This window comes from Brassica rapa, chromosome A02 (genome assembly GCF_000309985.2).
Source record: "Brassica rapa cultivar Chiifu-401-42 chromosome A02, CAAS_Brap_v3.01, whole genome shotgun sequence".
NCBI classification, from domain to species: Eukaryota; Viridiplantae; Streptophyta; class Magnoliopsida; order Brassicales; family Brassicaceae; genus Brassica; species Brassica rapa.
In genome coordinates this window covers 3292261-3315701 of record NC_024796.2, presented here as the reverse complement: position 1 = coordinate 3315701, position 23441 = coordinate 3292261, and the positions used below count along the sequence as shown (strand labels likewise).

At 36.3% G+C, this 23441-nt stretch overlaps 6 protein-coding genes across 8 annotated transcripts; 4 read left to right on the top strand and 2 right to left on the bottom strand.

Annotated features, from left to right (window-relative positions):
• Window positions 1-43: 43 nt before the first annotated feature.
• LOC103851106 (cellulose synthase A catalytic subunit 7 [UDP-forming]) lies at window positions 44-5659 on the top strand. Its single transcript, XM_009127936.3, is given in 12 exon segments — window positions 44-771; window positions 1055-1450; window positions 1554-1629; window positions 2085-2199; window positions 2289-2555; window positions 2863-3208; window positions 3276-3369; window positions 3372-3751; window positions 3820-4012; window positions 4084-4280; window positions 4494-4847; window positions 5078-5659. Coding segments are annotated over 12 exon segments (3216 nt in total). The 5' UTR covers window positions 44-555.
• A 696-nt stretch (window positions 5660-6355) lies between these two features.
• LOC103851105 (ADP,ATP carrier protein ER-ANT1) lies at window positions 6356-8095 on the top strand. Of its 2 annotated transcripts, none has more exons than XM_033285838.1 (3): window positions 6356-6744; window positions 6837-7208; window positions 7586-8095. In XM_033285838.1, the coding sequence occupies exons 1-3, from the start codon at window positions 6505-6507 to the stop codon at window positions 7871-7873; spliced, it is 900 nt and encodes a 299-aa protein (XP_033141729.1). In that variant the 5' UTR covers window positions 6356-6504; the 3' UTR covers window positions 7874-8095. The 2 variants fall into 2 exon arrangements, with proteins under 2 accessions (XP_033141729.1, XP_009126182.1); XM_009127934.3 differs by having other exon boundaries at window positions 6357-6768.
• Window positions 8096-8346: 251 nt separating this feature from the next.
• LOC103851104 lies at window positions 8347-11782 on the top strand. 2 transcript variants are annotated; one of them, XM_009127933.3, is made up of 12 exons: window positions 8347-9003; window positions 9094-9230; window positions 9311-9454; window positions 9557-9687; window positions 9895-10140; window positions 10226-10487; window positions 10567-10719; window positions 10797-10852; window positions 10935-10992; window positions 11073-11196; window positions 11279-11389; window positions 11475-11782. In XM_009127933.3, the coding sequence occupies exons 1-12, from the start codon at window positions 8994-8996 to the stop codon at window positions 11549-11551; spliced, it is 1509 nt and encodes a 502-aa protein (XP_009126181.1). In that variant the 5' UTR covers window positions 8347-8993; the 3' UTR covers window positions 11552-11782. The 2 variants fall into 2 exon arrangements, with proteins under 2 accessions (XP_009126181.1, XP_033141726.1); XM_033285835.1 differs by lacking the exon at window positions 9311-9454.
• A 1011-nt stretch (window positions 11783-12793) lies between these two features.
• LOC103851103 lies at window positions 12794-16087 on the bottom strand. Its single transcript, XM_033285839.1, has 2 exons — window positions 12919-16087; window positions 12794-12880 (listed from the first exon to the last, which is right to left on the bottom strand). The coding sequence occupies exon 1, from the start codon at window positions 13656-13658 to the stop codon at window positions 13107-13109; it is 552 nt and encodes a 183-aa protein (XP_033141730.1). The 5' UTR covers window positions 13659-16087; the 3' UTR covers window positions 12794-12880; window positions 12919-13106.
• A 23-nt stretch (window positions 16088-16110) lies between these two features.
• On the top strand, window positions 16111-16799 carry LOC103851101. The gene has a single exon (XM_009127931.3). It carries the CDS (start codon window positions 16162-16164, stop codon window positions 16657-16659), a length of 498 nt encoding a protein of 165 aa, XP_009126179.1. The 5' UTR covers window positions 16111-16161; the 3' UTR covers window positions 16660-16799.
• A 235-nt stretch (window positions 16800-17034) lies between these two features.
• On the bottom strand, window positions 17035-23255 carry LOC103851100 (glutamate decarboxylase 1). Its single transcript, XM_009127930.2, has 8 exons — window positions 20419-23255; window positions 19552-19756; window positions 19129-19332; window positions 18829-19043; window positions 18486-18739; window positions 18285-18337; window positions 18014-18189; window positions 17035-17892 (listed from the first exon to the last, which is right to left on the bottom strand). The coding sequence occupies exons 1-8, from the start codon at window positions 20619-20621 to the stop codon at window positions 17574-17576; spliced, it is 1629 nt and encodes a 542-aa protein (XP_009126178.2). The 5' UTR covers window positions 20622-23255; the 3' UTR covers window positions 17035-17573.
• Window positions 23256-23441: the final 186 nt, after the last annotated feature.

Sequence of the window (23441 nt, the reverse complement as noted above, 5' to 3'; positions counted from 1 at the left end):
AGAGTTATTACGATAATTAATATTATTATAACATAACTTACTTTCGAATTAGCGCTAAGGATTCTTTATCATCCCGCGTTGCGGGTGCTCTTATATTCTGAAGTAATGAAGGATGGTCAGGGCCCCTTCTGTTTCCCTCTGTCAGGCCCAAACGGACCAATTAGAGCCCGTCAATTTTCCCATGGGCTTGTATGCAGAAAACTCATATATAGGCAGGGAACCTAACTTGGCTTGCACTCTCCCCTCACCAAATCTTCCAACTAATTTTAATTTAAAAAAAAATACAAGTACATACAGATCTCTCTTTTGTTGTTGGCATCTTTTATAAAAAATCAGAATAACCATATATTATTTTTAGTGTAATCAACTAGTGGGAAAGCGATTAGGACAGTAAAATGATAAGAGACTTTTAAGAAGACGTGGTGAAGCTTGAGAAAACCGCGACCTTTAAAGGAAGACATTAGCTAGCTGATGGATGTGAGACTTGAGTTTGTTGCATGAAAACAATATTAAAAAATAATATTAAAAAAAAGACGAAAGCTTAGCTTGAAGGCAATGGAGACTATGCAACAAACTACGTACCATACAGAGAGAGAGAAACTTAAAAAGGGTTTCCTCATCTTCACTGATAAAAGACTTGTTCTTCATATACTGAATGTCCTAGTTTCGGTTTTGTCCTCTCTCACTGCCGCTGATATGGAAGCCAGCGCCGGTCTTGTTGCCGGTTCGCATAACCGTAACGAGCTTGTTGTCATTCACAACCACGAAGAGGTAACTCATAGTCTGATATTAGTTTTTAGTTTTTACAATACAATTAACCCATTTTAAGTAACTATAGTTTTTAAAAATATCATATCTTGTGATTCACAAACGCTAAATTAAGGTAAGATCATCAAAACAAGCAAGAACATATTAATTAGTCGACATATTTGGGATTAGTTAAGGATTATATGATTACTGTAACAATTAAAGATTACGTTATATACTTAAAAATGATTTTGTTGATATGTACTTTTCATGGAACTGAACATTTAATTTTTTTTAATAATTACAGCCGAAGCCTCTGAAGAATCTGGATGGACAATTCTGTGAGATATGTGGAGATCAGATTGGGTTAACAGTAGAGGGAGACCTGTTCGTAGCTTGCAACGAGTGTGGTTTTCCAGCGTGCAGGCCATGCTACGAGTACGAGAGAAGAGAAGGGACACAGAACTGTCCTCAGTGCAAGACTCGTTACAAGCGTCTCAGAGGAAGCCCAAGAGTGGAAGGAGATGAGGATGAAGAGGATATTGATGATATTGAGCACGAGTTTAATATCGATGATGAACATAACAAGCAGAATCATTCTGCTGAGTCCATGCTCTATGGGAAAATGAGCTATGGAAGAGGTCCTGATGATGATGAGAACGGGAGATTCCCACCTGTTATAGCCGGTGGCCATAGTAGACATGTACAGAGAAAATATGCTTTACATAATTTTTTTCTTCTTATGTAAATAATATATAAGATTCAACTTTGTATAATTTTTTTAATATCTTTTGGATTTTCTGCAGGTAAGTGGAGAGTTCCCAGCTGGAGGAGAGCATGGGCTTCATAAGCGTGTGCACCCATATCCATCATCTGAAGCTGGTGAGCCTCTCTGCTCATTGTCCTCTGTAACTAGTAGTAGCACAAAGACAAAATGATGTTGTTAACCATATACTTAGATACTCATAATATGTGTGTTTTAAGGTCGCTCTTATCATGCAAAAATAACAAAGGTATGAAGCATGTCAGCTAGGTATTGAACTAGTTTGGTAGTAGATAAAGACATAGTTTTTTTTTTTTTTTTTGAAACACATAAAGACATAGTTTTTTAAACAAGGACTTTAAGCTCTTACAAAAAAATTAATCACCAGAGGCTTGTTTGAGAAAAGAGCTGCTTCTGTAACGAAACTAACTACAAGCAAATGAAGTAGAGGTTTCTAACAACTCAATAGGGACATAGTTTCATACACAAAGACTTTAGGCTCTTACATTGTTATATCAAATAAAAGCACATGAAGTAGATGTTTCTAACAACACTTTTCTTCTTCTTTTGGTAGGGAGTGAGAGATGGGATGATAAGAAGGAGGGAGGATGGCGAGAAAGAATGGATGACTGGAAGCTCCAGCAAGGAAACCTTGGTCCAGAACCAGATGATGATCCTGACATGGGACTGTAATGTCTCCACAATCATTTCTCTAACTCTCAGTTTCATCCGATTCATGCTTACAATCTTTTGGATATTTTTTGGAAATGGCTTGCAGGATAGACGAGGCAAGGCAGCCACTCTCGCGGAAAGTTCCCATAGCATCAAGCAAGATCAATCCATATAGGATGGTCATAGTTGCTAGGCTTGTGATTCTAGCAGTTTTTCTACGTTATAGGCTCTTGAACCCTGTGCATGATGCTCTGGGGTTATGGCTAACCTCTGTGATATGTGAAATATGGTTTGCCGTCTCTTGGATTCTTGATCAGTTCCCCAAGTGGTTCCCTATCGACCGTGAGACCTATCTAGACCGTCTCTCCCTCAGGTAAATCTCCACATATTCTCAAGTAGAAGCCTTAAAATCTAATCCCTCCGTTTCATTTTATATATTGTTTAAGAAAATTTCTTAGCTTATTAAGAAAATCATTCCATTATATCCCTAATTAGTATATTATTTGATGTAATTTATTAATTAATAAGTTAAATGAATAAAGATAAAATTGGAAAAACAATCAAACATGCATTAAAAATATAAAACTACATATATAATGAAATAAATTTAAAGTCTATAATGACACTTTATATGAAAAAAGAGATTTTATGGATACAACTTTTTGTTTTTGTTTGTATAGATACGAGAGAGAAGGTGAACCAAACATGCTTGCCCCTGTAGATGTCTTTGTAAGTACAGTGGACCCAATGAAGGAGCCTCCCTTAGTCACATCCAACACAGTCCTATCAATCTTGGCCATGGACTACCCTGTTGATAAAATCTCCTGCTACGTCTCTGACGATGGTGCTTCCATGCTCACATTCGACTCTCTAGCAGAAACAGCCGAGTTTGCAAGAAAATGGGTTCCCTTCTGCAAGAAATTCTCCATAGAGCCACGTGCTCCGGAGATGTACTTCACGTTGAAAATTGATTATCTCAAGGATAAAGTCCAGCCAACGTTCGTTAAAGAACGTAGAGCCATGAAGGTAAGTGTAATATCACTTGAGTTCAAGTTATATCACCACTCAATAACTAAGGCTTGGTTTCTTGCAGAGAGAGTATGAGGAGTTCAAGGTGAGGATCAATGCTCTTGTGGCTAAAGCCTCAAAGGTTCCTCTAGAAGGTTGGATCATGCCAGATGGAACACCATGCCAGGGAACAACACTAAGGACCATCCCGGTATGATCCAAGTCTTCCTCGGCAGCAACGGTGGATTTGATGTTGAAGGCCATGAGCTTCCTCGCCTTGTGTACGTGTCACGTGAGAAGCGGCCTGGTTTTCAGCACCACAAGAAAGCTGGTGCCATGAACGCTCTGGTTAGAGTAGCGGGAGTACTCACAAATGCACCTTTCATGCTGAACTTGGACTGTGATCACTACGTTAACAACTGCAAGGCCGTGAGGGAAGCAATGTGTTTTTTGATGGATCCTCAGATTGGAAAGAAGGTTTGCTACGTGCAGTTCCCTCAAAGGTTCGATGGTATTGACAGGCATGATCGTTACGCCAACAGAAACACTGTCTTCTTTGATGTAAGACACAATCTGGTCTAAGAGATATAGATATAATCGGTTTCTTACCCTCTTGTGTGTTGTGACAGATCAATATGAAAGCTCTAGATGGAATCCAAGGTCCAGTTTACGTTGGTACTGGTTGTGTTTTCAAACGACAAGCTCTGTATGGTTATGAACCACCAAAGGGTCCTAAACGTCCTAAGATGATAAGCTGTGGTTGTTGTCCTTGTTTTGGTCGCCGGAGAAAGTCCAAGCATGAGTCTAATGGCGACATAGCAGGTGGTAAAACTATATATCCCAAATAATCTTGAAGTAGGTTTCGTGTATTTGATAAGTGTTTGTTTTGGCAGGAGCAGAGGGTGACAAGGAGCATTTGATGTCTGAGATGAACTTTGAGCAAAAGTTTGGGCAATCATCCATCTTTGTAACCTCAACTTTGATGGAAGATGGTGGTGTTCCTCCATCATCAAGTCCTGCAGTGCTACTTAAAGAGGCTATTCATGTCATAAGCTGTGGTTATGAAGACAAGACTGAGTGGGGAACTGAGGTAACTATACTGAACCGTAAGACCACCCCTAGATTTTTGGGACCGTTTAGTAAATATGTCAATAAAAATTGTTTTTACAAAACTGGGGGCATATATATGTCTATTTAATTTATAAAAATAAATTTGAGAGCTAAAAGCGAATGTTTCATTTGGCTTTGTTCAGAACCGGCCTTCCAATTGTAACAAACTTCTGTGTTATCTTTGGAAATGCAGCTGGGTTGGATCTATGGCTCAATCACTGAGGATATTTTGACCGGTTTCAAGATGCATTGCCGTGGCTGGAGATCTATTTACTGCATGCCTAAGAGAGCTGCATTCAAAGGCTCAGCTCCTATTAATCTATCAGACAGGTTAAACCAGGTTTTGCGTTGGGCACTTGGATCCGTTGAAATCTTTTTCAGCCGGCACAGTCCTCTTTGGTACGGCTACAAAGGAGGCAAACTCAAATGGCTTGAACGTTTTGCTTATGCTAACACAACAATCTACCCTTTTACATCTATTCCACTCCTTGCCTACTGTATTCTTCCAGCTATCTGTCTCCTTACCGACAAGTTCATCATGCCACCGGTTGGTATACTACTCCATCTGTTTCATATTAAGTATCGTTGTAGAACAATTTTTTTATAAAATAAGTGTTGTTTTAGTAAATAATGGCAAAGCTAAACATTTAACTCTTTTCTTAATTAGCATGAACAAATCTAGCTAGAACCACATCTAATTTGAAACGGAGTAAGTATTTGATAAAAAAACATTTTAGAAAGCTGCTTTCACTTTGCTAACTAACTGTTTTTCTTCAGATAAGCACGTTTGCTAGTCTCTTCTTCATTGCATTGTTTGGTTCCATCATTGCAACGGGAATCTTGGAGCTGAGATGGAGTGGAGTGAGCATTGAGGAGTGGTGGAGAAACGAGCAGTTCTGGGTCATTGGAGGAATCTCAGCTCATCTCTTTGCGGTTGTCCAAGGACTCCTCAAGATCTTAGCAGGCATTGACACAAACTTCACAGTCACGTCAAAGGCAACGGATGACGACGACTTTGGAGAGCTTTACGCTTTCAAATGGACAACTCTGCTTATCCCTCCGACAACGGTTCTGATCATAAACATTGTTGGAGTTGTTGCAGGCATCTCGGATGCTATCAACAATGGGTATCAGTCTTGGGGACCTCTGTTTGGTAAACTCTTCTTCTCATTTTGGGTCATTGTTCATCTCTACCCGTTCCTTAAAGGTTTGATGGGGAGACAGAACAGAACGCCGACGATTGTGGTAATTTGGTCGATTTTGTTGGCTTCTATCTTCTCTTTGCTTTGGGTGAGGATTGATCCTTTCGTGATGAAGACTAAAGGACCTGACACTTCCATGTGTGGCATTAACTGCTGAAGCACAATCCCTTTTTATCTGAAACTTCTATGTACTATGGTCCAGAGTGTTTTCAGGTGTCTTTTTGGATTTGACTTGTTAAACTTTAGTTGCTCTGAAACCACACAAAACTTGAATGCAAGCTTTAATAGAGATAGCAAGAGACTGAACAAACTCATATCTCATAACACCTTCAAGCTGAATATCATTTGGTACCATTCAAAAAAAGAATTGATTTGCCTGAGTTTGTTTAGCAAAAGTCTCACTCTCATTCTTTGAACCACCAAGGATCCACTGTGATAGAAGAGTCAAGTATGGCTCAGTCTGAGAGAATATGCTCAAGACTGGTAACTGCTTATAATCAGTTAAAAAGTTTCTACCAGCAACTGGTAACTGCTTATAATCAGTCTTAAACTAAATTTAAACAGTTACTTGTTACTCCATTGTCATGATTCACTTTCTCTTCCATAGAATTAGAGAACAAATAAAATCCACATGGTGAGAAACGGCCTGTCTTGGTTCCAATAAGGAGTGGTAGGGCACGAGATTGGCTTCAATGTCTGCAACTAAAACCTTTATGGTATAGGCAACACAGATCAGTCAGTCACCATGCCGGTTTTCTATAAACCATAAATTCATAGGTTCCGGTTTGATCGAACCAGACATTCCTGATTCACAGATTTGATGATTATCTCTCTTTTCTAATTTTAGTGGATTCGATTCTAAAAGGATCCAAAAGACGACGTCGCACGCTTCTCTTTCTCCTCCAAACGATCTTTCGCCGCCGTGTTCTTCCCTCTCCGGCGGCGGCGAAGATCACATTACCAATCTCCAGGTCTTTCAAAACCGTCTCTTTCTCCAAAAGGATGACTTCGGTCCGAAAACCAGAGAAATTCTCAACGGACTTCGCCATGGGAGGCGCAGCAGCCATCGTCGCCAAATCCGCAGCCGCCCCCATCGAAAGAGTGAAACTTTTACTCCAAAACCAAGGAGAAATGATCAAAACAGGACACCTCACCACACCTTACTCAAGCCTCTCCAACTGCTTCCTCAGAATCTTCAAAGAAGAAGGTGCTCTCTCCTTCTGGAGAGGAAACCAAGCCAACGTCATCCGCTACTTCCCTACACAGGTAACCAATCAAATAAAAGCTTTTATCTTTACACACAGTTTCACCCTTGTCTTTGTTTTTTTAACTAGGCTTCCAACTTTGCGTTTAAAGGTTACTTCAAGACCCTCCTCGGATACTCCAAGGAGAGAGACGGTTACTTCAAGTGGTTCGCTGGGAATGTAGCTTCTGGAAGCGCTGCTGGTGCCACGACTTCGTTGTTTTTATACCATTTGGACTACGCGAGGACACGTTTGGGCACTGATGCGAAGGAGAGCTCGGTGAATGGGAAGAGACAGTTTAGAGGGATGGTTGATGTGTACCGTAGGACTTTGTCTAGCGACGGTGTTAAAGGGCTTTACCGTGGCTTTGGGGTTTCGATAGTGGGGATCACTCTTTACCGGGGGATGTATTTTGGGATGTATGATACCATCAAACCCATTGTGCTTGTTGGTTCCTTGGAGGTAATGCAGATATGGCCGGCTCTGAGATGATTTTGTGGGCTGTAGGCAATTTAATAAAGATTTCAATAGTTTACACACCTAAATTTTTTTTAAAGAGGGCCTATTTATATATAATTTTGGAGGTCTAAGGTTTTGTTTAGGACCGGTCCTGAGATTTTGTGATCCGTAGACGATTTAGTAAAGATTTAAGTAGTTCGGGAGTCTGGAAATTTTTTTTTACAAATTCGGAAGCCTATTTGCATATAAAGTTTTTCAAAAAATTTGGGGGCATGAAGTCGAATGTTTCGTCAGGCTTGGCCCAGGACCGATCAGTATCATGTTTCTGTGCCTTTGTAGTTTTGCTTAATCTAAGAGGGAGGGAATGGTGATTTTGACAGGGAAACTTTTTGGCTAGCTTTTTGTTGGGTTGGAGCATTACTACCTCTGCAGGGGTCATTGCGTACCCTTTTGATACGCTAAGGCGGAGGATGATGCTTACGTCAGGGCAGCCTGTGAAGTACAGGAACGCTGTTCATGCGTTGAGGGAGATAATGAAAACGGAAGGGTTCTATGCGCTGTATAGAGGAGTTACTGCGAACATGCTTCTTGGAGTAGCGGGAGCTGGAGTGCTTGCGGGGTATGATCAGCTTCACCGGATTGCTTATAAGCATTGGGTTGTTCAGTAGTTTTGAACCAAGAAGTTGAAACTCTCCGGTGGAGAAAAGAAAAGGTCAGTAAAACACCAAGAAGTGTTGCTTACATTACAATGTGTTGTGTTGATTAACAGAAGGTCGGAATCATTAATGGGTTTAAAAAAGATGGAAGATAGGGAAAATTGTTGATAATTCTTTTGTCATATACATTGTTGTTTCAGTAATCTATGAAAAGGAAAAGCCTCTTTGCTTTTAGTATTGTTTCATTCAATCCATGATATGATTTGATGATACAGACAAAAAGGGATAATTTGGTCCAGCCACTAAAAACTCACTTGTTGCTTCTTTGCTTGTTCAACTACACGTCAGTGTCTAATTCCTTCAGAGTGTTTATGCAAATCCACACTTTATAACATGTAAATGTTAATATAAGAAATGTATGACAAACAGTTGACAACAGTGTTTTCAACTTGAGAATGAAGCTACACAGGTCGTTTTGTTTGGCACAGTTTCTTCAAACTATGGACTAATTCATCAGTTTTCACCTCTCGTTTTCGGTTTTTCCCTTTGCCTAAAACCAATTCCTAAAAACTATAAGAAACCAAACCAAACAAAACACTAAACAAGAAGATACAGGAGAAAGAAAAGAACCTTTTCGAAATTGTTTTGCAAAGTATAATGGGATAGAAGCAGAGTGTCTTGTGGTTATGAGGTATGCCTTACAGCCCATTCTAATGCTCTTATGTGTTTTCTTTGTTAAATCTGAACCAAAGCAAACTAAAGGTCACTTGTACCAAAACCAAACTGGATTGATAGATTTCTTATCATTTTATCACATTCAAAATTCAATAACAGGTGAGGAGGAGTCGCTAGTGACCAAAGATATATATACAATACATCCATTCTTATTTATTATACTACCTTGGTATTTGAAGTTTTTTCATACACCTGAAAAATTGATAAGAAAACGATAAGAGCGTTATTTAGTTTCTACTATTGTAAACCGGATCATAACCGGTCCGATTCAAATTTTAAACCAAAATTGAGTAAAAACACGTTTCCGGTTAAGCTTGTTGAACAAAACCTAAAGCTGTTTAATGGAGTCTGTTAAGAACACAGAGAAGAACAGAGTTGCCGCCTAGAAGACAACAACATGAGACCAGGTCCCTAAACCTCTTCCTCCTCAATAATTCTTCTATTTCCGATTACGTTCCTGAGAATTAATATGTTTTTTTTCTTTAATTTGATTTCAGAGCTTCCTGGGTTTTATTTCGACGAGGAAAAGAAGAAATATTTCGCCATTAGAGGTCCAATCCCAGGCTCAAAACCTTCTTCTTCTTCATCGTCTTCTTCAAGAACGAAGCAAAAGCCAGACCCAAAGCCTCTCAAGGTAAGTTACTGTGTAAAAGCTCGAGTCTTTGCAGCTTCTTTAGCTTGTTTGTTTGTGTAATCAGTTTTTGTTTTCATCAGGAACCTAATTATCAGAAGAGAAACAAACTAAAAGCTTTGAAGCTACTTTGTTCCCGAGAGCTAAGTGGAAGTGTTGTTCTTGTCAATAAGAAAAAGTCTAACTTCAAGGAGGAGATTGAAAAGACACAAGCCTCTAATCCTCTGGTAGTTCACTACTCTCTTTTTCTAATTAAGATTACATAAAAAAGACCGGTGTGTAACATGTTTTTTTTCTTCTATGTGTTGTGTAATGGTGATGATGCTTAGGTGTGGAGATATGATTCCACTGAAAACATAGGTGATGCTGCTTTGAAAGAGTTTCAGGTTGATATACAAACATCTCAAGGCTTGACCAGAAAGAACATCTTAGTAGCTGGCAGTACTGGAGGCTGCTTGAGGTATGTATGTGTCATTAGAATCGCACCGTAGTTGTTTTATATGTTTTTGTTACTATTAGAATCGCACCGTAGTTGTTCTATTAGAATAGTACCGTAGTTGTTTTGTTGGAAGACTTTTTATGCAATTCGATTTATCGGATAATTGCTTAGATTATTATTTTATTTTTCAATCCAACCTATATGATAAGGAAGTTTGTTTCTTTTCAGCATACTGAGAGTGTCCAAAGCTGGACAAGTACCACCCTTTGATGAGTTTGAAACTCAAGCTTTATATGGTGGAACCGAGTGTGATCCAGTTTCTGTTCTTCCTTACAAAGAAAACAGAAGGGAAGCACCTAGGCTTATATGGAGACCAGCACACTCTCATCTACATGCCCCTTCCAGCATATCTTCTATTCAGTTAATCGGAAGCTCTAATCCATCTGAGAACTCTCACCACATAAAGCGAGCATTGTATCCTTTTGAACGTGTCATGGTCTTTTAATTTCTCTATTGATTCTCCCATTTGTAAAAACCTTGACACTAGAAAAAAAAACAGGATCACTACACTTGGATCATCTGGACGAGGGTCGGTTTTCATCTTAAGCCTTGCTGAGGAACCTTACATTGTCACTCCGAGAAGTCTCCGGGGGAATGTTTCTTCCGAGTGTACTATTTGGACATCTGATTGCAGTGTGAGTGGGACTCTTGCAGCTATTGGCACCAACCTAGGGGGCGCTTTGGTTGATTTGGAGACAGGAGCTGGTTCTTACTTTCTCAGAAGCGAGAGCGATGTTTTGGCGCTTCAGTTTCACCAATCGGTAACTGACTTTTGCTAAAGGTGTGTGTGAACCTTTCTTCTTCTTCTTCTTCTGACGTGTGTTTGTGTATTATGTACAGAAGGGGAGCATTGTTCAATGCGGGCTCAGGAATGGAGCTATTGTGTCGGTTGATGTACGTGAGAGACCAAGCAGGCTCACTAGACACCAGATACGGTCTCAATCAACGAGTGGGACAAGTCAAGCTACTGCTAGAAAAAAAGAATGGTTTAAGGTAAAGTTGAAATTATTTAACGATTGTCACAACGATTCTAGTGATGCTTTCTTTCCTCACAATTGTTATTTTTGCAGCTTAAAGGAAACATTAATCCATCTCATGTGTTATATATGCCTTCATCTCTTACATGGTTAGTAAACAACTGAAACCATATATGTTACTTCTTTGTTGTCATCATGGCTGTATAATTCGTTACTTCCTTCTTTCTATAGCATGAAGACACTGAAAACTTATGATCAGTACTTAATGGCAAGCTCAATGGATGGAACGGTGAGTACAGCTACTATTCAGCATATTATCATAGCATTTAGTTGTTATCTAAAAACTAAACTTTCTTTATTTTGTTTTAGATAAAGCTATATGATCAACGCATGGTTAAGAGAGGGGTGGCTGTACAGACATATGAAGGGCATGTAAATTCTCATACTCGCATTGAGTTTGGCATCGACCCATCAGAGAGATTCCTCATGTCAGGTAATAAAAAAGGAACCCTTTGTTCCGAACGCTATGACATGATTTTGAGTTTCCTTTTTTGACTTTGTATGTTTGGTTTCAGGAGGAGAGGACTGCTGCACTCGCATTTGGAGTATAAAGTCTGGTCAGCTTCTGTCTGAGAATAAATTCTCCAACAGTGTCCCTTCAGTTGTGTGTTGGTCTGCTGTTGAAGGTACTTTAGTACACACTGATCCTTCTCCTACTTCTTGACTTGTTATCTTCAGTGTAATCAGAAACTTGTAATGTTGGATTTTCAGGGCAAAGCGAGTTGAAAGATAGCATTGTTCATGGGGCATGGCTTGGATCGCGTGAAGCAATTTTCAACATGTTTTAAGATATTTAGCAAAAGGTTTTTAGGCAATGGAAGCTGTTGCAAGAGATTCGTATCTAAATAGATAGCAGCGAAACCATGATCTTGAAGATAGAAAGTTCTTTTTTTTGTTAGCCTTGTAACAGTAATAGGATCAGCTGCGTTGAAATTGTAAAGAAGTCAAAATGCTTCTGCGTGTGTGTTTTTACTCTTTCTTCTATCTACAAAGCTAATGAATTTTGGGGGGAGAAATAATATTCAATCAGACCAATGTAGATAAAACAATAAAGCTTCTTACAATGCAAAAATCTACCAGCTCGTGATCAATCAACTGTACTCCACGATTCATTGGTCTCTGCAAATCCTAATCTTCTTCCAATATTCTTGATGCAGTATCATAAAGGTATTATCCGTTGACATTACAGTAACAGTCCGCAGAAAGAGCTCACTATATTACTTCCAAATGTTCTGACAAGCCGATTCATTGTTCTCTTAAGCGTTAGTATCATCTGAAGAAACTTCCAAATGTTCTGACAAACCGCTTGCAGAAAATATAATATTAACCGACATGGACAACACGACTGATTAGTGATTACACATCTCTACGTGAAAATGACTATTAGAATAATACTAAGTCACATATTCGTATATCACGTATGTTTATTTAAAGAAGCAGTCATTGCTTTAAATTTTTAGAATATGACTCAACATCTTCCTTGAAAATACCATTTAACGTTTTTAACATCTAATACGTACCATTAACGTTTTGTAACATCTAAGTCTCTATGACATTTACCATTGACCATTATTCATTAATATTTATCTGATTGTGATATCACAACTATTTGTTAACGAATTCATAAGGAAAACAACAACATTCTTAGGTGCAAGTGGAAGTTTTAAAATCTTGAAACATAGTATAAACAATAATTCTTTTATTCATGATCGTGAGGTTTGTCTGATTATGATATCATAATTATTTGTTAACGAATTCATAAGGAAAACCACAACATTATTAGGTGCAAGTGGATAAAAACGTTCGGGATAGACTCATCACAATCCAAAGAATGGTAGACAAAAGCTATGAAGATGGCTTGGGTTTTTGGTTCTCCACAAGGAACACCAAACAATATAGGTTCTTAGGATGATTTATGATTCTTATAATTTTTCATAATAAGATGCACTTAATGTAAACAAAAGATTTTGATTTGAATAAATTTAACATTTAATTCAAAAAAAAAAGATTTCATAATAACTACGATCATATAATTCGGAAAGTTAATGGTGATAACAATTGGAGTAGCTAGTGTTAAAAAAAAACAATTGGAGTAGCTATAAATTCACATTCTGAACCAAAACAATGGAGTTCCAAAAAAAAAAAAAAAAAGAACCAAAACAATTAAAAATCCACATGTTCATTCTCGACTAATGTCTCTTTATGTTCATCATTAATACCACAAAAGAGAAAAACCACTTGCGCGGAGAGGATGATAGATGAACAAAAAATAATACGTAAAAGAAAAATAACGTTGGAAAACAAAAAAAATCAAATTTCCATTTTTGTTTGATTTTGTGTACGTTAACACAAAGATTCTTCATCTATAGTTTCTAACTTTGGCTTCTTGGATTTCGAAATAGAGATCCTATGCATAAACTCCGCCGCCGAAAACTCTTCGATATCTTCTAAACTCAGCTTCGATACCGCCGTTATCACCCCAACGTCCCCCACTTCTCCGTCCGGCGACACCCTTCCGTTGTGACAATGCTTCACGGCTGTTCCGTCACGGGAAGATTTGTTACCAACTCGGCGGCGTTGCTGTTTCTTGGCGGCTAGGAATAGCCTAGTCATGTCCGAAGCGTTTGCTGCTGACGTGGCACGCGTCATGGGGAAAGTTACGTAGACGTGGCAGCCTTTGAGCTCAAGATCGTCATCGGCGGCTAAAGGGTTGAGCTTACGGCCTATTTTTAACGACTTGGCGTCGACGAGGAAGAAGCTGGGAATCTCCATCATAAGCTCTGCGGCTTTAGTTGGTTCGTGAATGTGACGGACTTCACCGTCCGGGAGAATCACTCTCGCCGTTGATGAAGAGGACGAGGTTTTGCTTAGAGCGGAAGAAGCATAGTTTCCCATGTCGTGAAGAAAGATCGAAGACTTACTCTTTAGAGAGAACAATAGAAAGGAGGTATGTTTAGGAGAGGATCCAAGAAGATGTAAAGTGTATATATACAAGAGAATGTTCGGGGGAAATATAGTTAGAGATTATTATTAATGTTATTTTGTAAGGTGGAGATAGACAGTTGTGCTAATACAGGTTGACATTATATGGTTGAATGCGCGTCTTTTCCATTATATTATATTCAAATATATTGCCGTGTTTTTCATAACTCTATAGCCATCATTTTTTTTTTGTTTCTTCTTATCACTTTACATGGAAGTTATATGTTGTAAATGGCCAGATACAAAGTTTTGACGTATAAAATATTTAGTTTTTAAAAGTTTGTCAACAGAAGTTAGAAGTTATGCAACTTATGGTAATTTTTTCTATATGTTTATCTAACTTTACCAGAAATCAGAAGAATAAGAAGCTTAAATAATAAAATAAAACTAATCTGAAAAGCTTTTTTTTTCTTGGTTTGGGTTTTTTCCAATGATAGTTTTTTTTTCAACTGAAGACTGAAGGTTAAACAGAAAGTAGAGCATGTAGTGGTCATATAGACAAGCAAAATGACTAAAAGCTTATTAATTGAATTTGCGATAGCTAATTAGTTATCTCTTTTCGCTATAACTTTTTCTGTCGTCAGCTTAGTATCTCTGTTCAATACAGATTAGTATTTTCTTTTCATATGAAAAATATAAATATATACTGAATCACAACATCAAATCTGAACAGAAGTTTAATTGATAACATCTATTTTATTTTGTTGGTCAACTATATGTATTATCTGGATTTGAATCCACAATCCGCAACAACAAAACTAGTATAAACCACGACGCTAAATATCTTGACTTAGTGATTGCTTCGACCAAACATCAAAATGCACCAAACTGGATTTAAAGAAAGATTTAAAATCATACCACATAATATGAATAGAATACCCCTGACGCTGGAAGTATGGAAGGAAGGACGCAACATAAGTGTATTATTACTTACAGTTGTTATCTCACAAGTCACAAGTTAGAAATGACAAAAAAAAATTATAGTATTAATCTGTAACAATAATGCGAAACTAATGATAGTAATAAAATAATAGGTTTCCACTTATATAAGTTGCGTGTAGGACCCATCCCTCGTTTCCTCCGTACTTTCGATTTGGTGATTGTTCTACGGAACCTTTCTCTGATTTGGAGGATCCTTTTGACTTACATATCCGACTGTTCCCCTTATCCATGGGACTCCTTGCTTTCCGTTTCCTAACCCTTCTAATACTATAATTTTATGCAAAATTTTTATTTTTGTATCTTAACATTCTATATCATATGATCTTTGTACAGTTGAAATTTTTAAAATTCATCAACTAGGTTGAAACTTGACACAATAACTTGTAAATATGGTGTAACTTCATAATATGGATTTTAAAAGCTTTAGTTGCTTACAATTGAATGTTTCATTCTGCTATATAACAGCAACGAGTTTTCAGATATAAACAATTTTAAACACCTTTTCTTGAAATTTCTACTAAAATTATATTTAGCATTTTTCAAAATATCTTACTAAAATCACAAACATGGAACGTATTATGAATGTCGCTATAACGAGTTTCCATTAATTAGGTTATCGTAGTCACAGAATGTTGAGCATGCATCATCACTTTATGTGGTTCTTGCATCTTATGCATGCATCATCAGTTAAATGTTTCATTCTACTATCTAACAGCAACCATGCTCCATATAAACGACTTTAAATACACCTATTTAATTAAACTTTCTACTGGAGTCATATTTAGACGTTTTTTTTCAATTTAACATTCTGATTACTGCTGCGTACCAATTTGTATGCTGTGAGATTCAGTGCGAAAATCTCTTGAAAAAAGGGTAGACGATCTTATAAAACAATTCACGTTGTGCATACCTTTTGTAAGATTAAGAAGTTTTAAACTTTAAAAATATGTACCAAGACCAAAAGCAATAATAATAAATAAACGAGATACATGTACTAGATAATAATGATTCTCATCCAACATTTCCCTTGAATCTGTCAAATTGTGTTGCCACTCGTGATTTTCTCCACTGAGTTTTGTGTGCCACGAAGGTCTTCCCAAAATTTCATGATTTTGGTCGCCAAGTGAATACTACTAATAATTAAAAAATCATTCGTATGTAACTACCTTTTTGACAACTTTGACACTAAATGAAAGTTATAAAAGTATATCCTTTAGTGTAATTTTCTCAATAATAAATGTAGTACACAACTGTTGCGAAAAATGATCAGAGGATCATAACAAACATCACGTCGTCAAAGAGAAATAGCCGAGTCAATCAGAGAATATGCCAATAAGATACATCATTCGAACTTATCACAGCACACAAAGTTGTAATCTAAAAACCCTAATTATAACACCTATATAAACGCATACATCATTTTCACATTTCACATATCCAAACCTCATAAAAGCTCCCAAGAATCCAAAGAAAAATGAAGAATCTCACGATGCTTGTTGCTATTATACTCTTCTCATGCTATGTCACATCTCAAGTCACAGCAAGTGATATGGAGTCAATGCCATCGTTGCGTAGCGAAAAGCTCGAATGGTGGCATTACCATTCCTACCCTTACTTTCACCCTAAGCCACCACAGTGGACGTTCCCATGTGCTGGCGGAAAGGCCTTTCCGCCACTCCCCGCCGGCTACAACCACCCTTTCCACCCTGTTCCGTTCCATCCACCACCGGTAGTCGCCAAGTGCTTGTCTGATTGCAAGGATGTAAAAACATGTATGGCGGATATCCAGAAAGCTTTCTTCACCCACAAACCTGTTATTGGATCGGAATGTTGTGCTTCGATTCAGAAGATGGATGTAGACTGTGACAAGACTGTCTTTGGAGCTTACCATAACCCTTTCTTTGACTACTTTGTTAAGCTACATTGTGCCACCAAATCTGGATCTACTCCATCTGCTCCCTCGCCAGCTTAGGGGTTTTAATTAGTTATCAGAATTATAAATAATGAGTTCTTAGTAGGTTTTAATTTTTTCCTTTTTAATTATGCTTCTCCATGTTAGTCTTCGAGGAAATAAAGTTAGTCCTTCTTAATAACGATATCAGTGTTTTCTTTTTTGGAGTGTTTTCTCTTAAGAAATGAAGCATACTTTACATTTAGAGAAAATTTTATTTCATTTGTCTTGACTTTTATTCTTTGGTTAATTTTCAGTTTGGTTTATCAGAATTAAACATTTTTACAAAAAGTGATCACCCATTTTCTTATGTTACGTTATCCTACCAGCTAACGGAATTTAAAAATAAAATAAAAGAACAATGAGATTTCTATTTATTTTTGAAACACAACTTATATTAAACCAACCTAAACGAGATTAGGCATCAGCCAAAATGGCAAGTTCAGCAGATAATACATTCTTTGCCAATCCATCCGCAATGGTGTTTCTCTCACGCGAGATCCAGTTAAATGAGATGGATTCAAAAGAGGAGGCAATAGAGCTAATGTCAGCAAAGATACCACACAAACCAACAAGAGGGGTGTTCGAATTAATAGCTTTAACCAGGATGGCTGAGTCTGATTCACATCTGATCTTTGGTAAGCTGAGATCCCTGCACTTTAGTGGTGCTTCCCGCAGGGCCAAACCTTCAGCTGCCAGCGGTGTAGCGACATGGCGAGCAAGAGTTGAGAAAATGGAGTCTCTATAAGCAATGGATGGTAAACTAGTAACAAATAACACAAAAAAAATTCATAATGCTGCAATAATATCAAAAGATATTACACGTTAATCAAATGAAACACACTTAGTTCAACAACAAGAAAGGAAAAACCTTCAAATCTCCGAATCAATGCAGTTATTAATAAAGCAGTTCAAACATTTTCACTAATATTAAATTAACAGATCCCATTTGTCTTCTTCCTGTCGGGAACCAACTTCTTCCAGTCATTGATGATCTCTCTCGGCGTCTCCATATCGCTTTTCTTCACAGTCACTCTCAATTTATCACCATTAGCTTCACTCTTCTCCTCTCCTAGCGAAATTTTGTGGACTACTCGCGAAGGAAGCTCATCGAGCTCACGCATCACTTTCTCAATATCAATCACAAGTCTCTCTGCGAGTGTTCTTGAGAAATCTTCTCTGACGACCACTCGAAGAACAGTTATGTGTTGTGCGTTTGGAGGCATTGTATATGCTGGCACTATCCATCCGTACCTACATGTTACATATTTATAGAGAAGTTCATTATAGATACATCATATTCATACACAACTCATATCACAATGAAAGCTTCTAAACAAGAAGGGCATTTGAGATCTTAGTTAAGACAATTGACCTGCGAAGCATGTGGGAGATTTCGAACTCAGTGTGAGAGCTGCTATCTTTCAAGGAAAAAGCGACAAGTGGCACTCCCTCGTCTTTTGATATGATGTTGAACTTTTCTGTCTTCTTAAGTCCTTCCCTTAGCACGATCATATTCTCTCTGCAATTCTCCATCACATTTCTATAACCCTGTTTGATACAATATTATTTATTAAAACATGTCTAATTACTTAGCATTAGCATGATAATTAAATAGTGTTTAAAGTAATCGTGGACCGACTCACCTCGTGGCCCAGTCTGATAAGTTGGTAGTATTGAGCTATGACTTGACTTGAACCTACGTTTATAGAGAGATGAATATCAATGAAGAGTGATTGGTGAAAAACTGAAAACAAATATAGCTAAATTAAAATTCTATCAATAAAATAAAAATAGCAAGAAAAAAGTAAAAATAACTAGTTAAAATCAATATCAAAGTAAATTACCTTTAGAGAAATTGAGAGTAAAAGTGGGTTGGTCTACACCAAGATAATTGACGTGGAATATGAGTTCCTCAGGCAAATCTTCTTTGGTTCTCCAAACCACCCAACCAATGCCTTCGTACACAAGTCCATACTTGTGACCACTCACATTTATACTCTTCACCAACGGCAACCTAAAGTCCCATTCCAATTCCGGATACAAAAACGGTGCTATGAATCCTCCACTTGCTGCATCCACATGGATCGGTGTGTCCCATCTATGAAAAAGACATGCATGTATGGACGCATAGGTTAGTTGTTTTGATTAGGGTGTAAACAATCTATTGACATGAAGCTATTTAATTACCCGGTTTCTTTGTTCTTTAGAACCAAGAGATCGTTCAAGAGTTTGACATCTTCGAATTCTCCATTAAGAGTGGAACCAAGAATGGCCGCAACACATATAGTGTTCTCATCAACCATCTCAACAGCTTTCTCTGGATCCATCACATAATATCCTTCGCTTAGTTTGACTTTTTTAAGCTCAACCTCAAAGTACCTGGCGAATTTCTCCCAACACACCTAACATTTTGATTCGTCGTTGTAAGAAAATGATCAAAAGCACCAATTTGATCATGATTATTAATCTTGAACAATTGTTAATTACTTCATGAACATTGGCTCCGGTGACAATGTTTGGTTTATTGAAGGGTTTGCCTTCGGCTTTACGCTTGTTCTGCCATTTCCGCTTAAAGGCCAAACCGGCCAACATTATGGCCTCAGATGATCCAACGGTCCCTACTCCGACGGCTGTCTCCGTCTCTCCTAACGGAGCATTGAATAGATTTGCAATCATGTTCACACATCGGTTCTGTTTTATTTATCAAACATTAAACAAAAAAGATTAATTAGTGAAACCCCACTTGACAAATGACATTGACATTGAGATTGATGTTAACTATAATAATCTTAGTGAACTAGAATGTGGCAGAATCAGGGCGGATGGATATGAACACAGTCTAATGAAACATTGGCTTTGGCCCCCAAGACTTTTGAAGGTTTTTTTTATATATATTATATGATCCAATACCTGGAGTTCGGTGGTGATAGGGTACGCGTGCTTCTCGACGTAATTTTTGTTAATGGATGCCATGATGAGTTTATCGCACTCAGGCTCCATCCAAGTTGTCAAGAAGGAGGCTAAGTTCAGCCTTGAATTGCCGTCAAGCATTAGCTCGTCGTGCATTATCTGATACGCAGCTTCGTTCGGAATTGAGTTTCCCGGCATCTTGAACCTGATATTAATGTTTTTAACACCATTATGATCGAGATTACTTAATATCCCATTGATACGAGAGGCCAATCCATTAATGGCCTCAGATCAATCTGAGGCCATAATGTCCCATTGGATCATCTGAGGCCATTAATGGATTGGCCCTAATCCTTTCCCTCTCCTCATCTGAGGCCATAATGGATTGGCTCTAACCCTTTATATATTACTTAATGTCCCATTGATTTTCCAATGTGGGATATACATATCCCTTAATACCCCTCCTCGAGATGATGGTTCTTATCGGCCAGAAATCTCGGAACCTTTTTAAGACAGTTATACTCGGTCGAGCGAGTCAATTACGACCTATATACCCGGTCGGGTAGGGTTAATATTAATTAGGGGTTTAACTTATTAGGATCTGGGCTCTGATACCATGTTAAATTCGAGTTTATTATGGGTTTCCAACTCAAAACCAATTGGCAATTAGTGGATTGGCCCTAATCCTTTATATATTACTTAATGTCCCATTGATTTTCCAATGTGGGATATACATATCCCTTAATACATACTTATAACATATTACATGATTAAGATTTTAATATCGTTTTAGTCAAAAAAGATTGTTATATTGTTAGTTATATATTGTCAGAGTTGATGGTCGAGCATAGGTCCAATATATGTTACCTGGGAAGTGAAGTTCGGACGTATGGTGATGCGAATGTGGAGTGAGAGACGTCCGTATCCGATGCGGCGTGAGAGAGCACCATCACGTAGATGAGACAGAGAGTATAACACGAGATGATGAGGAGAGGGAAAGTGATGAATGGATACGAGGAAATGGAGAAACACCTCATGCGTTTTATATAATGATATTGAATGGTAACCATATGGGTTCCCTACGTTTAAATTATTTAGAGATTTAAAATACACAAGTTAATAAACTTTATTTTTTTCTAGACAAACATATTATTAATTATCTACCAAACATATTTTAACCAGTAACAAACAGTTTGCAGAAAAATGCAGGATATGCGAATAAGTTTACCCCCATATTAATGCATCATTTACTATATATTTACTATCTTGAGTAGTGCACAGTTGATGTTTGGAATAATGTATTTACCGTTCGATGATACGACAACTGTTCAATTGAAAACTAAACTGTAAGAATAATTTTTTTTTTTAATTTGTTACTATTAATGAGTTAACTTAATACATTAAGATTTTCCTAGTTTGTAAAAGCATAATCAACCAATGGTAAAAAAATACTAGTTTACTCGGAAAAACCAACACTGAAAAAAATGCAATCTATTATGTTATCTTACTTTTTTTTGTTAGATATGTTTTTTGCCTAAAATTTTATTTAATATATATTCACACAATAAATAATAAGATGAAATATATACACTATAAATATTAAAAGTATATATAAAATGAGATGATAAACCATTAAACCCCAGTCTTATTTGAATGCCCTCTGGCATCATAAATTTGGTTGCTTTCAAAATTCATTTCAGCATAATTTTTTCTTAATAATTTTATCGATATCAAATACATTTTTTTCTTTTACTCCATAAAAATATTTTAGCAATTAAATAGGATTCTCATGATAGTCATGTGGAAGGTAAGATTTTCACCAGTCAATTATATTGACAATATTATTACACATGTGCGGGACGATTTTGTGTCAGATAACGCATTTGTCATCAAAAATAACAATTTTTGTTTTGTCTAGTTCTATTAAATAACGCACATATTCATTTTATCTCCAATTTTGATGTGTTTTATAAGAATTTTTCCTTTATAGTATTTGTTACGATTATTTAATACACATTAAAATATAGTGGTGTGATATCAAAAATGTGAATATGAACATACTAGCATGAAAAATAGTGTGTTCAAATGGATGTGATTTATAATGAAAAACCGTTTTTCAAAATATATAATAGATTTTTTTAATAATTAAGTGTATTTGATATGTGTACGTAACCAGAAATCGATACCAAACAATATAAATTTTGAACACCTTTCATACATATATATATATATATATATATATTTGAACACCTTTCATACATAAATATATCTTTGAGAATACTATTTGTATATTTATAAAATATATATAATATATATACCAAATTTCTGAACATTTCTTTTTCAAAATATATTATTTCATATTTTTAATATGATCCAAATCACGTAAATATTAAATACCTTTTATATTTTTAATCATACTAATTAAATCGAATCAAACCAAACAAAAATTATATTGATCCGAATTGCATAAATCCGTATAAATTTCATATTTTTAATAATTATATATCTATTCTGCACCGCAAAATATTTTGCATCAACCAAACGTTATTTCATACCAACTATTCTTTGAAGACAATATTTATCCGATATAGTGCATGAAGCGTAGATGTATCGTACCACATGTTTATTCTGTACGCTTGCTTTACCGCGATCATCATTCAGATCTTGGTGAATTGTGACCTCTAAAACTTTTAGAGAGAAAGATGTTCCAAGTAAGTTTTTGGAAAATATGTAGATGAACGATTTTTTTAAAAAAATGTGGCAGAACATATATTCCATATTCACCTACCAATAGCCACTATAGTACATACTGACATATTACATGAAGGCAGAAAAAAAACGTTAGTCAAAACAAAACAAAAAAAATTAAATATATTAAACATGTGACAACTCTACCGATAACAATTTTAGCAAAAAAAAAAAACTCTACCGATAACAACAACGACCAACAACGTTTTGGAAACTAAAGATATTCCCAAAATGATCATAGTCTATATACTGTACTATACAATTAAAATATCAGAGTTCAAGCACAAGATCACCTATAGTAGGGCTGGTTCTAGCTGTCCACAAAATATCATGTGCCAACACATGGAACAGCACGACTGTTACCATCCCCGTAAATGGTGCAAAACGTTTGTACCAGTTACAAAATACGTACGGAGTATAAAATGTTTATTACTTTTTTGTCAACAAAATGTTTCTGATTAGTAACTGGAATAATGCCAAAATTAACTATAGTGTTAGTGGAAGTAAGATTTATATAGATTTTATTGATTCTAAAAATTGAGAAATTTGTTAAATTTGAAAAAAGTTGTAGAAAATTTTGTACATTGTGAAATTCTATGAAAATAAATTTATATAATGTTTCTAAAAATCTTATATGCTTTATATAATGTTTCTAAAAATCTAAAGCATATAAGATTTTTAGAAACATTATATAAATTTATTTTCATATAATGATCGTTAAAATAATGAAAGCAATGGACCTGCACTACATTAGCTAAGAAATCAGTTCATGTAATTGTCAATCCCCTATATATTATTTGAGAAGCATTGCAACATTTTTTTGTAGTCATGTGTCATCACTAAAATGATTCTTAGAATCCTTAGAGAAATAGGTTGGTCCATCTAAATATATAATAAACTTTTTATTAAACCATAGTAAATGCATTATTAATGTGCTTCATTATTTTCTTAAATAAGATTACGGAATTGCCTAATGTGGCTAAAGTATATATGACAATTAATGATTTTGAATAATAAAGATTTGATAAAAATAAGTGTGCATTATAATTATATTTGTTTAATTTTAAGCTATTAAAATAAATTAAACAATCATAGTAACCATATAATAAAAATTAAAAAATTATATATATATATATATATAT

Bases quoted from the DNA above. Each gene is read 5' to 3' on its own strand.
- LOC103851105 (XM_009127934.3), top strand. From the start codon at position 6,505: ATGACTTCGGTCCGAAAACCAGAGAAATTCTCAACGGACTTCGCCATG. The intron at 6,769-6,836 runs GTAACCAATCAA...TTTTTTAACTAG, and splicing joins TCCGCTACTTCCCTACACAG to GCTTCCAACTTTGCGTTTAA. The intron at 7,209-7,585 runs GTAATGCAGATA...TGATTTTGACAG, and splicing joins TGCTTGTTGGTTCCTTGGAG to GGAAACTTTTTGGCTAGCTT.
- LOC103851104 (XM_009127933.3), top strand. The intron at 9,231-9,310 runs GTAAGTTACTGT...TGTTTTCATCAG, and splicing joins CAGACCCAAAGCCTCTCAAG to GAACCTAATTATCAGAAGAG. The intron at 10,720-10,796 runs GTAAAGTTGAAA...TTATTTTTGCAG, and splicing joins GAAAAAAAGAATGGTTTAAG to CTTAAAGGAAACATTAATCC.
- LOC103851103 (XM_033285839.1), bottom strand. From the start codon at position 13,658: ATGGGAAACTATGCTTCTTCCGCTCTAAGCAAAACCTCGTCCTCTTCA.
- LOC103851101 (XM_009127931.3), top strand. From the start codon at position 16,162: ATGAAGAATCTCACGATGCTTGTTGCTATTATACTCTTCTCATGCTAT.
- LOC103851100 (XM_009127930.2), bottom strand. From the start codon at position 20,621: ATGGTTACCATTCAATATCATTATATAAAACGCATGAGGTGTTTCTCC. The intron at 18,740-18,828 runs GTAATTAAATAG...TCTTTTTCATAG, and splicing joins CTAAAGAACAAAGAAACCGG to ATGGGACACACCGATCCATG. The intron at 18,338-18,485 runs GTAATTTACTTT...CTATAAACGTAG, and splicing joins TACTCTCAATTTCTCTAAAG to GTTCAAGTCAAGTCATAGCT.